Source organism: Camelus dromedarius, chromosome 9 (genome assembly GCF_036321535.1).
Source record: "Camelus dromedarius isolate mCamDro1 chromosome 9, mCamDro1.pat, whole genome shotgun sequence".
NCBI classification, from domain to species: Eukaryota; Metazoa; Chordata; class Mammalia; order Artiodactyla; family Camelidae; genus Camelus; species Camelus dromedarius.
In genome coordinates, this window is record NC_087444.1 from 24,352,509 (window position 1) to 24,365,847 (window position 13,339).

At 49.1% G+C, this 13,339-nt stretch overlaps 1 protein-coding gene across 1 annotated transcript; it reads left to right on the forward strand.

The window, feature by feature from the left end:
- The first annotated feature begins 302 nt into the window (after positions 1-302).
- On the forward strand, positions 303-11,362 carry KCNG4 (potassium voltage-gated channel modifier subfamily G member 4). The gene is made up of 2 exons (XM_010980505.3): positions 303-1,181; positions 10,585-11,362. The coding sequence occupies exons 1-2, from the start codon at positions 432-434 to the stop codon at positions 11,353-11,355; spliced, it is 1,521 nt and encodes a 506-aa protein (XP_010978807.3). The 5' UTR covers positions 303-431; the 3' UTR covers positions 11,356-11,362.
- The last annotated feature ends 1,977 nt before the right edge of the window (positions 11,363-13,339 follow it).

Genomic DNA, 13,339 nt, shown 5'->3' on the forward strand with positions numbered 1-13,339 from the left:
TACTTTGCAAGATTGGTACAAGTCTTGTCATTGGCATAACGATGCTGAGATCAGAGAGGTTAAGCCACATGCCCAAGACCACACAGCCTGGAAGTGATGCAGCTCTGAATTGTCCAGGTCATGACAGAGCTCCCCAAGTCCCAGTCCACGTAATGCCTGTTCCAGGGGGATTCTTCTGAGAGATAAGTAAATGCTCATCTGGGGAAGGGATGTCATCATCATCTCCTTTTGTTCACTGATAGATCCCAAGTGCATAGCTGGTGCCCAATAGATGTATGTTGGATGGAAGATTAAAAGAATAAAGGATGGAGATGCAGTTGCAGGAAAGCAAATGTGAGGAAATGTCCGTGCTATCTAGGACTTGGCCCTGAGACTGATGTGTCCCCCGTTTTCTTGCTCTTGTCCCTTCGGGTACCAGGACGTCTTCGGCCATGCCCATGCCTTCCGGAGACAAGGACCTGTATCCCGGACACCATCACTTCAGCTCCTGCAGCCCTTTGAGTCAGTTCTTGCATGGCGCCGTGGAGTCACGCTCCATCAAGGGCATTTACTACCGCAGGGCCCGGAAGGTGGGTGCGCTGGACGCCTCCCCCACCGCGGACCTGAAGAAAGAGATCCTGGTCAACGTAGGGGGCAGGCGGTACCTCCTTCCTTGGAGCACGCTGGACGAGTTCCCGCTGAGCCGCCTAAGCAAACTCCGCTTCTGCCGGAGCCACGAGGAGATTGCGCAGCTATGCGATGATTATGACGAGGATAACCAGGAGTTCTTCTTTGACAGGAGCCCCAGCGCTTTCGGGGTGATTGTGAGTTTCCTGGCGGCTGGCAAGCTGGTCCACCTCCAGGAGATGTGTGTGCTGTCCTTCCAGGAGGAGCTGACCTACTGGGGGATTGAAGAAGCCAACCTGGAGAGATGCTGCCTGCGGAAACTGCTCCGGAAGCTGGACGAGCTGGACGAGCTGCGCAGGGAAGAGGCGCTGCAGGAGAAAAGGGAGGCCTGCCGCCCTGCCGTGCACACATCGCGCTGGGGGCTCTTCATGAACCGGCTGCGGGAGATGGTGGAAAATCCGCAGTCCGGGCTGCCCGGGAAGGTCTTTGCTTGTCTGTCCATCCTCTTCGTGGCCACCACGGCTGTCAGCCTGTGTGTCAGCACCATGCCCGACCTGAGGGCCGAGGAGGACCAGGTGAGTGGTCCATTTCTCCACTGCGCATGGTGCTTGGGACCCTGGGGATGGAGGGCCCACAGATATGTTTTCATCTCTTTTAAAGCCGGAAGGAAAGAAGTGAATATCATCTAGCATGGCTTGTATTCATTTTCAGACCAATGCGGTCATAAGAGATTATTTTTATGTCTGGTTCTTGGAAAAAGAGGTGCATGGAGGGGGCCCATGAAAATCATGAAGGGCCCTGCATCTGACAGAGAACGCTGGGTACGCACAAAGCCCCTCTGGTCTTAGTGGGCTGAGCAGATCCAACCCTACCACTTTCGGCTCTGTGACCATGGGCTCCACCTCTCTGAGCCTCAGTCTCCTCCTCCATCAGACAAGTGAGATCAATGTGGAGGATCACACACTCAATGCCCTCATTGCGTATTAATTGAGCAGCTACTCTGTGCTGTGCACTAGACCAGGCCAAGATTCCCTGCCTTCTTAAGCCAATATTCTCATGGGCATCCCAGTTCCATTTTCAGATAAAGAAACTCAGGGCATTTGGCTTCCAAGGGCATTTGGCTTCCAAGGGCATTTGGCTCAGGGCATTTGGCTTCCAAGGGCTTCCCTAGTGAAGATGCCGATGATGGCAGATTCTGGGCCCTCGTTCCTGAGCCTCCGAGTCAGTCCCGTTGGATGGAGAACTCAGAGATGAGTTGATTTGGAGGTGACCGTGCCCCCGGAGGCCAGAGTAGACATGTTTGCTGTCCCCTTCCTGGATTCTCTTTCCAGGAAGCTGTGGGAGACTCTCCAAACCCCCAGGGGGCCAGATGGTCTGAGAAATGAGGTCAGAACCTAATGTTTTGTTGAAAAGGTTATTGGAGAGCTTCAAACTGAGGACTGGGTTGTTTCCTTAGCTAAGATGCTGCTCTATACTCCTCCATGGCTCCCCAGCACCTAACTTAGAGAGCTTACATTGTAGAGGACAGAGAGAGACAATCAACAAAGCACATAAATAAGGCAGTGCAGGCTGCATATGGTTGACAACTGGTGTCAGTTGATGAAAGTTCCCTTCCCTTAAACATATATCCCAGGGCAATCCCAGGGAGGGTCAGAGAACTTTCCAGAATGAGAGGACTTAGATGGAGAACCAGCCAGTGCCGCACACGGAGTATGCTCTCAATAAATATCTGTTGAATAAAATGTATCTTGTCCAACCTATAAATGTTTTGTCCCAAAGCAAACCAATCTAAATGTTTTGATTTTCAGTTTTTTCCCCATAGAGAGGACTGTAGCTGTAGATTGGATCGCAGGCCTTATTTTCATTCTTTAGCATGAAATCATGTGATTTAAGAGCCTGCTTGTTCATAGAAATATTTACACGTGGACACTGCAATAAAAAGATTAGGATGGAGGAAAGCTTATAACTCAGTGGTAGAGCCCATGCTTAGCATACATGAGGTCCTGGATTCAATCCCCAGTACCTCCATTAAAATTTTTTTTTAAATATATAACTAAACCTAATTACCCCCACAAAAACCCCCCAAACTGCAAAAGATTAGGACAACATAAGCAGACTCCATCCCCTGCCCCCCAAGGTTGCCCTTGATCTCAGTTGCTGAGAAAGGACCCCTGGATTCTTCACAAGCCTGTTCCTCTTAAGGATATTCAGGGAGCCAGGATTTAAATTGTGCAGAGGGACAAGCTCTTTTCAAAGCTTAATGCTTTGAAAATTACTCAAGGTGTGAACCCAGGTTTATGTAATTGGTACTTGAAAAAATTAAAACAGAAGTGGGTGAGAGGTCCACAGAATCAGGGTATCAGGCAGCCATTTCTGCTGCCCGGATAAGAGCAGTGATGCCCTTGTCCAGTTGCGACCTTTGTGCAGCTGTGAAACCACCCCTGGGTATTCTGCCTGGAGAGAGGCTGGGAGGCACAGCCCTCCCAAAAATGTATCTATTTCCCCTTTAGATGGTAATTCAAGGAGCCTGGAGGCTGAGGATGAGGTAGGCTTTGTTCTTTCAAATTGTGCCCTTACATTTACATAAAAAGATGATGTTCTTTCCCAGGCATACATGCCTGGTATTTTGTACTTGCCCTCTGGGACACCAGTCTGAAAGCAGCAATTCAGCACCACTGCAAAGCTGGGCAGCTGCTCCTGGGGGCAGGCGGTGCCTGGGGGGTTGTTGGGGCCTAGTCGTCCCTAGGGGATGTGACCCCACCGAAATCCTCCATCAGACACAGAAGAGGTGTCACGCTGGGTTGGAGAGTTAGAGCACATGCGAAGAAAGCATTTTCCTTTTCCTTTTTCTTCTAACTTTTCCGAGCAACATCCCTTGAGTCAACTTGGCAGTTTGGGTTCAAGGTATGTGCCTGAGATCGCAAATTAAAATAGAAGGAGGAGGCAGTACGGACAGAAAGTACCAAGCCAAGTGCCTAAGCACCTTCAGAAGCATTCGGACTTTGCTGGGTTCCCTGGGGGAGCTCAGCCCTGAAGGGATGAGAGAACTGATGCTTATTAAGTGCCTCCCCCAGGAGGCTGACATTTGACAGGATGGACAGACTCCTTGCAACAGCTTTGGGAATTGGATATGACTGCTACTCCCCATTTTACAGATGAGGAAACTGAGGCTTAGGGAAAATTTATCACTTTCTTAAGCTCACAATTAGTAAGTGGCAGAGCTCAGATTTGAGCTCACTTCCACTTGGCTCTAAAACCTGACCCCTTGGGATGGCACTGGCTTCCAATGCTGGGCGGCTCTGCCTGTAGTCTAGATCGTCACTCTCGATGGTCCTTAGCATTTCTAACGCAGCGGGACTTGGTGAAGTGCATCTCTATCCAGCACGATGGTTCTGAGTACAGACACTCTGGGTTTAAATCTTAGCTTCATCCTTCATGAACTCAGTTATCTCTGGAAAGTCACTCCTTGAGCCTCAGTTTCCCTCTGTAAAATGGGGATGCTATTAGCCCTTTCCTCAAGGGGTTAGGGTGAGGATTAAAAGATTAATTCTTGTAAAGCGATTGAAACAATGCCAACACTTAGAAAGTGCTCAAAAAATGTTAGTCACCATCCTATTCACTTGTTAACAGGAAGTCACAATATTTACCTTTTATTCATTCAACAACAGTTACTGAGTGCCTACCAAGTCCTTTCTTCCACGTGCTGCAGTTAAGACAAATTTCTTACTTTCTTGGAGCTTACAGTCTGAGCATCCCAGCTCCATGTTTATAATTGAGGTGAAATTCATATAATATAAAATCAACCATCTTAAAGTGAACAATTCAGGGACATTTAGCACATTCATAATGTTGTGCAGCCAGCAGTTCTATCAAGTTCCAAAACATTTCTAGCACTCCTAAAGAAAACCCTGGACTAATCAGGCAGCCACTCCCAGCCCCCACCCCCAGACCCTGGCAACCACCAGCCTGCTTTGTCTCCGTGGATTTCCATATTCCAGACACTTTAGATAATAGAATCATACAATATGTGACCTTTTGTTTTGGCTTTGTTCACTTTGTATAATGTGCTCAAGGTTCATCTGTGCTGTAGCCTGGGTCAGTACTGCATTCCTTTTCTGGGCTGAATAATATTCCACTGTCTGTAAACACCGCCATTTGTTTATCCTTCATTCAGTGATGAACAGTGCAATTCCCCAGGTTCTTTGCTTCCCTCTGCCTGAGTCCTCCACTGCGGTTGTCAACCTTGCCATTCAGCCCTAGCGCCCTTTCCATGTAGCCAGTGGCCACCTTCTCTGCTGGTCAGAGCACCTTGCCCTCTCTCTGGGGGAGGCTGGAGGTTACTGGGCAGCTGCCATTGAACACTCACTCCTTTTCTATTGCCCTCTTTCTTCCTCTTTACTGCTACTGAGATACCCCCAACAGCTACAAACAGTATCATTCATGGGAAGGAGCCAGAATCTCTCTGCTATTGCTGGGGTGCGATCCCAGCCTGTTGCTCCCTGGCTCTGCCCTTGGACAAGTCACTCTGTTTCTTGGTGCCTCTATGTCCTCACCTATAAAAGAGGATAATGACAACACCTGTTCCAAGGGAGGCATGGGATTGATGGTCCTATTTATCATGTGCTGGCAAAGAGCCAGGACCGCCTGTTTTCACCCACCTTTGGGACTTGTTCACACTCCTCCTGTCTACGTTGCTCATCAAATGCTCTTCCTGCTCTGTTGAACCTAAATGGCAGCCGCCAAGGTAGCAGGCAGTAGTCTCAAACATCTGTTTCCAGTGCCTGCCAGCATCCTTCATTCACTTGTGCACTCAACAGACCTTCCCCGAGGGTCGGCTCTGTGCTGGGGACCAGTGACAAGCACAGCACGTGCTCTCATGTCTCCTCCCAATTTAGCTTCTACTCCTACCCGGGGATTTGCTTAGGACTCCGGGGATGTTGCAAAGGGACGTACTCTGATTGCAGCTGTGCAAAGTGCACCGGTGGGAGCAGAGCTACAGCGGGGCCTGGGGTGGGACAGCAGGGCTCTGCTTCAGTCTTCCCCTGGCAATCTGTGTGGCGGTTTCCACCTCTCGCTGGGGTAGGGGAGGAAGGAGCAGAGAGATTTTTAAAGACCACGAGGAAGCACTGGGGCCCCCTCGATGGAACAACACCCTCCCAGCACAGGTGCAGCTCATCTTTGGGGCTGCAACCCACCCCCACCCCCAACTCCTCCTCGCCTTTGATAAAAAGGCTTGTGCTGGAACCAGTGTCTCCTCCTCCCTGGTTCTTTCTTGGCTCATGAATCAGCTCCGTAAAGAACAGCTGGCTCTCTGTAGCTTCTCTGTGTTCAGTGACATTTGGTAATTGCTTTAGGGAATTCTTCTTAACCTGGTTTGAGGGTTGTGGGCTTTTCCCCTTGGCTGAGCCTCCCTGTGTCCTAGCTCACAAGCAGTACCCCCTGTTTTCTGGACAGGGCCCTCCTTTCCTGAGTACCCGTACTGCACGCTGTCCCTTCTCCCTGGGGTTGCTTGTCTCGGTGGGTCCAATTCCTACCCCCGCCCACTCAGTTCCACACCCTCCTCAGATCCCCTGTGTGCCGGCTGGGGTTGGGGAGTATGGGCGGCTGGGAAGAGGGACTGGGGCTTGAGAGGATGGAGAGGTGGGAGAGGACCACGGAAGGGGCGTGAAGAAGGGAAGGGTGGCAGAGAAAGACCTGGATCCTGGGAGAGACATGAGTCAGCACTGCCAGTCACTGGGAGTCTCAGAGAAAACAGCCCAGGGCCAGAGGCACCAATGGAATTCATGGCCAGGCAAAGGAAAAGAAGAGAGAGAGGCTGAACTGCTGGGTGGAGCAGTGGGACTGGCATTGAGCTAAAGAGGGTAAGAAGTGGCCGATTCTAGCTGCTTTCCCAAAGAGGGAGCTGGCAGGCATGGCTGTGAGAGAGACAGAGGATGCGAGGAAGGCTCCAAGGTCAAGACTTTGGCCCTGAGTCCCTCCCAGATGGAATTCTAGAACTGGCCCACGCTGCACCTGCCACCGTCTGCCCGGACAGCCTGTCCAGCTGGTCTCTCAGGGACAATGGCTTGTTCTCAGAAAGCCCTGGCCACCCTCTGACCCCACAGCCTGGCAGATCAGCTCTGCTTAGGAATTTTGGGAAAGGAATAGGGCCTGGCTGCTGGACCACCCTCACTGGGACGGCTCGGCCACTCAGACTCCAGCTCTGGTTTCTTATTCATATATAATTCCTACGCTGTAATATGCAGCCTTTTAAAGAGTAGCACAAATCAGTATAAAGTTATGCAACCATCCCCACTATCTAGTTCCAAAACGTTTTCATCACCTTAAAAAGAAAGCCTGTGCACGTTATCAGTTCCTCCCCATTCCCGCCAGTCCCACCAGCCCCAGGCAACTACGAATGTACTTTCTTTTTGTTTTGTTTTTTGTTATGGAGGGGGTAGGTAATTAGATTTTTATTTATTTACTTATTTATTATTTTAATGGAGGTACTGGGATTGAACCCAGGACCTTGTGCATGCTAAACAAGCGCTCTACCACTGAACTATACCCTCCCCCCATCAAATGTACTTTCTATCTTCACGAATTTGCCTTTTCTGGACATTGTATAGAAATGGATTTCTACAAATGTGGTCTTTTATGTTGACTTCTTTCACTGAGCCTAAGGTTTTCAAGGTTCATCTGCTTTGTAGCAAGTGTCAGAACTTCCTTCTTCTTTGCAGCTGAATAATACTCCACTGTATGGCTAGACCATATTTTGTTTATTCATTCATTCATTGATAGGCATTTAGCTTGTCTCCACTTTTTGCCTGTTCTGAATTGTACTGCTATGGATATTCATGTACAAGTTTTTGTGTGGATGTGTGTTTTCAGTTCTCTCAGGTATATACCTAGAAGCAAAATTGCTTGGTCATAGAGCAAATGTATGTTTACCCTTTTGAGGGACCATCCACCTGTTCTCCACAGCAGCTGTACCATTTTACATTCTCACCAATGACATTTGGCGATTCTAACTTCTCCACATCCTCACCAACGCTTTTTTTAAATTGAAGTATTATTGGTTTACGGTATTAGTTTCAGGTGCACAACATAGTGATTTGATATTTTTAAGGATCATACTCCATTTAAAGTTATCATAAAATATTGGCTATATTCCCTGTGCTGTACCTTACACCCTTGTATCTTATTTATTCTATACCTAGTAGTTCATACCTCTTAATCCCCTTCCCCTAACACTTGCTGTGTTTTGTCCTTATGATCACAGTCATCCTAGTGAGTGTAGAGTGATATCTCATTGTAGTTTTGATTTCTGAGTCTGATTTAAAAAATTTTTTTAATTAATATTTTTAGTGGAGGTACAGGAAATTGAACCCAGGACCTCATGTATGCTAAGCATGTGCTCTACCACTGAGCTATACCCTTCCCACCAAGTCTGATTTTTTTTTTCATAATGGAAAATTTCACGCATTTATGAAGTAAGCAGAATAATATGAGTCCCCAAGTACCCATGACTCAGCTTTCACAGTTGTCCACGTTCCATCATTCTGGTTCTCTCTCTCTTCTTCCCCTCCCACCCTCAATTGTTTTGCATCATCATCATTCACTTTTTTTTTATTTTATGGGTAAAATTTACATACATTGAAATGCACAAGTCTTAGCTGTCCAATGTAAAAAATGGGCGCTGTTTAAACCCTCAGCCCTGTTTAATATGGAATATTCCCATCACTCCAGAATGTTCTTTCAGGTCCCTTTGTAGTCCTTCCCTACCCTACCCAGAGGCAGCCGCTGTTTTGGTGATACTGCCCACCCCCAACGAGTTTTGCCTGCTCTTGGACTTCACCTGGATGGAAACAGAAGTCTGGCTCATTTGTCCTGCATCTGTGACATTCATTCACACCCCATTTCCTCCAGGGACAAGCCCCCCAGAAGGGCGACCAACCAAACGGGTTTGCCCAGGACTCAGGGGGTTCTGGTGACCTGGGACTTTCTGTTGCACAATCCAGAAAGTTCTAGCAAACCAGAATGAGTTGTTCATCCTACCTACAACCAGAAACTTCCTTGGAGAGAGGAAGAGTGACTTTTTTTTTTTTGCTTTCCTTCTGTTCTAGTTTTCTTCAAATATTGGCTGGCCTGGGAATTATTTCCTCATCTTAAGCCCTATAAATCCCCACCGCCCCAACACCAGCCTCTAGTGGAGCATTTCTCTGAGGACCAGGGCTGGGAGGTTGGTTTAGGATGCGGAGTGGAGCAGCAACGCAGGGCAGAGTGCTTGCTGCAGTGCAGGGAGGTGGCTGGCAGAAGCTGGGAGGCGCATGCCTGGAATAGCCAAAATCCAGCTCCAGAGGCAGAGAGAAGACCAACAGAGCCTTCTCTGCCTCCCAGGAGTCACCATCCTGAGCTATTGGGTCACTGGTCTAGGAAGACGATTTCCAGATCACAAGAGGCTCTTATGCCAAAGGAAAAACTCCCATTTCAGTGACAAAAATCTGGCCCAGAGTCTGAAAAACTTCCAGGTGCTTCTGAGTCAACAGGAGGGCTTGCCAAAATACAGATTCCTGGGCCCCACACTCCAGGACTTTGATTTTGTGATTGGGGGCCCCAGATCCGCATATATAACAAGCACCTGAGGGATTCTAATGCAGGAGTTATGAATCAGCTTTGAGAAATACTGATTCTTTTCCACCTCCTTCATCAGAAGCTAAAGCCCCAGGAGGGAGGAGATAGCTCAGTGGTAGAGTGCATACTAGCATGCATGAGGTCCTGGGTTCAATCCCCAGTACCTCCATTAATAAACTAACAAACAAACAGACCTAATCACTCCCTCCCCCTAAAAAAGCCAAAAAGAAGATGAAGCTAAGCCCAGAGAGGGGTAGTGACCACAGAAAGTTCACACAGCAAGTTTGTAGCAGGACTAGGGAATCAGGATCCAAAACTCCTGAGCCTTCCAGAATCCTGACACAAACCCTATGGTAAAAACCTCTCCTGTGTTGGAGAATTTCCTCAGCTTCCTGTAAAATCCAGGAGAAGAGAAAAGAGTATTGATTGATATCATTAAACCCACAAGGCATGGTATGTCTGTGACCAGTGAATCATCTCATACAGGTAGCTACAATATTCCGTGTAGTAGTCAGCTAATTGCTTTAACTGCATCATTTCCATTTGTCATAATTCTCCCGGGGTAGAGAACCCCCCAGTCCAGAGGGGACAAATAATTTGTCTGAGTAGGTGGAAGTGTGGGATTTGAACCTGGGTCACAGACACTCTGGACTCCACGCCTTCAACTGCACCCCACCATCTCCCACCTCTTTAGTAGACCTGATAGAAGGAAGGGGAGAGAGCTGCCCAGCCCTGGACAGGAAAAATAGAGATCAGGGCAGTCTAGCACATTTCTTTCTCCAAAGACCAGATGAAAAGAACATTTCCATTTAGTATTCCTGTGAGCCCAGGCACTGGAAATAATTTCTTTTTCCACTTCAGAGGTTTTTAATCCAAAGAAACCTGTGGTTGTCCATATCTTGCTTTTCACTCAGTCAACTGGCTTCAGTCATTCCTTCATTCATCCATCATAGATACAGATGATATAGACATAGACGCAGGTGGCAATGGTGATGATATAGATAAAGATACAGATGTAGATATAAATACACATGATATAGATATAGACACAGATGGAGATGCAGATGCAGATGGAGATATACATACAGATGATATAGATACAGATGGAGATGATATAAATATAGACACAGAGGGAGATGGAGATGATATAGATTTAGATGGAGATGGAGATATAGATATAGATGTAATATTTAGAATATAAACATAATATTTAATACAGAGACACTATATATGGAGAATCTCTATATATGGACTCAAAATCAATACTCATACAGACCTATGGAATTACTTTTCGGTGTCGTTATTTCTCCATTTCCAGCGCTGTGGCCCATCCCCTCTCTACCTTGCGCTTTGTCGCCTCTTCAGGGGGAGTGCTCGCAGAAGTGCTACTACATTTTCATCGTGGAGACTGTCTGCGTGGCCTGGTTTTCCCTGGAGCTCTGCCTGCGGTTTGTCCAGGCCCGGAACAAGTGCCGCTTCCTCCAAGGGCCCCTGAACATCATCGACATCTTGGCCATCTTTCCCTACTACGTGTCCCTTGCCGTGTCGGACGAGCCCCAGGAGGACGGCGAGAGGCCAGGCAGGAGCTCCTACCTGGAGAAGGTGGGGCTGGCGCTGCGCGTGCTGCGGGCACTGCGCATCCTGTACGTGATGCGCCTCGCCCGCCACTCGCTGGGGCTGCAGACGCTGGGGCTCACGGTGCGCCGCTGCACGCGCGAGTTCGGCCTGCTCCTCCTCTTCCTCTGCGTGGCCATCACCCTCTTTTCCCCTCTGGTCTACGTGGCCGAGAATGAGTCTGGGCGGGTCCTGGAGTTCACCAGCATTCCGGCCTCCTACTGGTGGGCCGTCATCTCCATGACGACGGTGGGCTACGGAGACATGGTCCCGAGCAGCGTGCCGGGCCAGATGGTGGCCCTCAGCAGCATCCTGAGCGGGATCCTCATCATGGCCTTCCCAGCCACGTCCATCTTCCATACGTTCTCGCACTCCTACCTGGAGCTCAAGAAGGAGCAAGAGCAGCTGCAGGCCCGCCTCCGCCGCCTGAAAAATGCCGCCACGGCTAGTGAACACGAACTCATGAGCGACGTCAATGATCTGATCCTGGAGGGCCCTGCCTTGCCCATTGCATACATTTAACTCAATCCCTCCACCTCCTGAATATGCCAGAACTTCAACCCATTGCCCTTGGCTGACATAAGCTGGAGAACACCAGGGCCTCCATCATCTGGTGGTATGTTTCAAGAGCCAGAGAGGGGCGGGGCATTTCCGAAGCCAAGAGGGACTCAAAGCCAAAGATGTTTGGTCCTCCAGCCACTTGCTGTTTCCTCCCTCCTTGCCAGTCCCTGAGCACATCCAATTTTGCTGGATTAGATCTGTCTCCCTCCAATTTCGTTTTCTTCCCAGCAGAGTTTTCAACATCTCAGGCTGGGTTCCAGATGCCTGCAGAATCAAGCCTACAGGATTCCATTTCTTCCCTAAGACTTTCTTTCCTGGGCCAACCCACTGCCAGGAACTGGACAGTCCAGTCACTGTAAACTCTTCTGATCAATCTCCCCAGCCAGCCTCACCACGGGTTCCGCGGGGATTGATGTGTTTTCCTTCTGCTCACACCACCAATGACATTTTCCTAACACAGCGGCCTGCCCCCCAGCTCTGGAAGCTCTTAGCCAGGAAGGCAGTACTGGCCTCTGCGTTAAATCCTACCATGGGGGCTGGTGGCCTGCCATCCTTCCTAACATGCCTGGGACCTGGGCAGGAGTGCTCTTTGCCAGCACAGCAGGCCCTCTATGGCCAACTGGGCTCTTGGTGGGACATTTCTCAATTATCCGGACCTTGGCCTTGACAGAGGCTAACTCTTGCCAGGCACTGCATTGTCTCTTGAGAGAACCATTCCTGATGTTGGTGCCTCCAGCACTGCAAGGACCTCAGCTTTCCACTCTCAGCTAAGCCACCACAGATGCAGCCTTAGAATCTGCCCCTTGCCTGTTCCCTGGACCCCTTACTGCCAGAGGATAGCTGTCCTCAGCTGATATTTAAATGAATTTATTTGTTTATCCATTCATTCATTAACAGACTCGGTCCTTTGCACCCAATGTAGGAGGCCGAAGTAGGGTGAAATCATTAAGAGATAAAAGCAGTGAATCCTGAGCAGAGGGGAAAGAGCAGTGAATTCTGGGCAGTCAGTTCACAGAGGGCTTCACAGAGGCAGAAGAGGGGTTGGCTACAGAGTGATGTTTCAGGTGATGAAGCCGGAAAGGTGGGTTGGGAGGAGACGCTGTGGAGAGGATTTGGATGTTTTGGTAGGTAGAGAGGAAATGTTGGAGATGCAGGAGGAAGGGGTGATGTGAATGGACTGTGGGTGTGGATGATGATAATTGGATGGGTTGCAGGAGAACCAGTTTGGAACAGGGAATGATGGAACAGTTCAGGCAAGCTACAAGTTTATTACTTTTACAAGGTGGTGCAAAGTCCAGGAGTCTCATCTTTTGTTCCCGAGCTGAGCACACCCGGGAGAGGCCTCGATGCACTCCCGTGAGTGATTCGGCCACGCACAGCTACATGCTGTTGGCTGTCAGTCCACTGAAAAAGATGCACTAGGATCCAAATGCACAGGAGAGGAGGTCCAAATGCGGATCTGATATATTTCTTGTGTAAGCATATTAGCCTTTCATCAATCAGAACAAATTATTTGCTGTTCATTCATTTCCCTGGTATTTAGCACAGGCCTACTATGTGTGCTGGGCACACGCTTTCCCCTGACCTCAGTGCCAAGGTTGGGGGCTCTGTTCCAGGGAAACACCCACACCAGTATCTAGCTCCATGCTGGTCTTGACCCTCATTCCCTATGACTGTTGCAGGTGCCCTCCCAGCTGCTAGGCACACACATGTCCCCATCCCTCTAGACCCCCAACAGTCGGCAGGGTGCACCCCCCAGTCCTTCCTGTGCTGACATTTCACCAAGTAAGCACTTTGCTTAGTGGCATGTGGCCAGTCACACAAGGAAAGGCCCTTCCCCCCATAAAAGCCATCTGTGACTTTGGTCCCTCTCCTTCTCTGTCAGTTTCAGGGGTTGGGCTGTGGTTTTCCAGCTGGGATCCCATGAAGACCCTCCCAGCTGCTA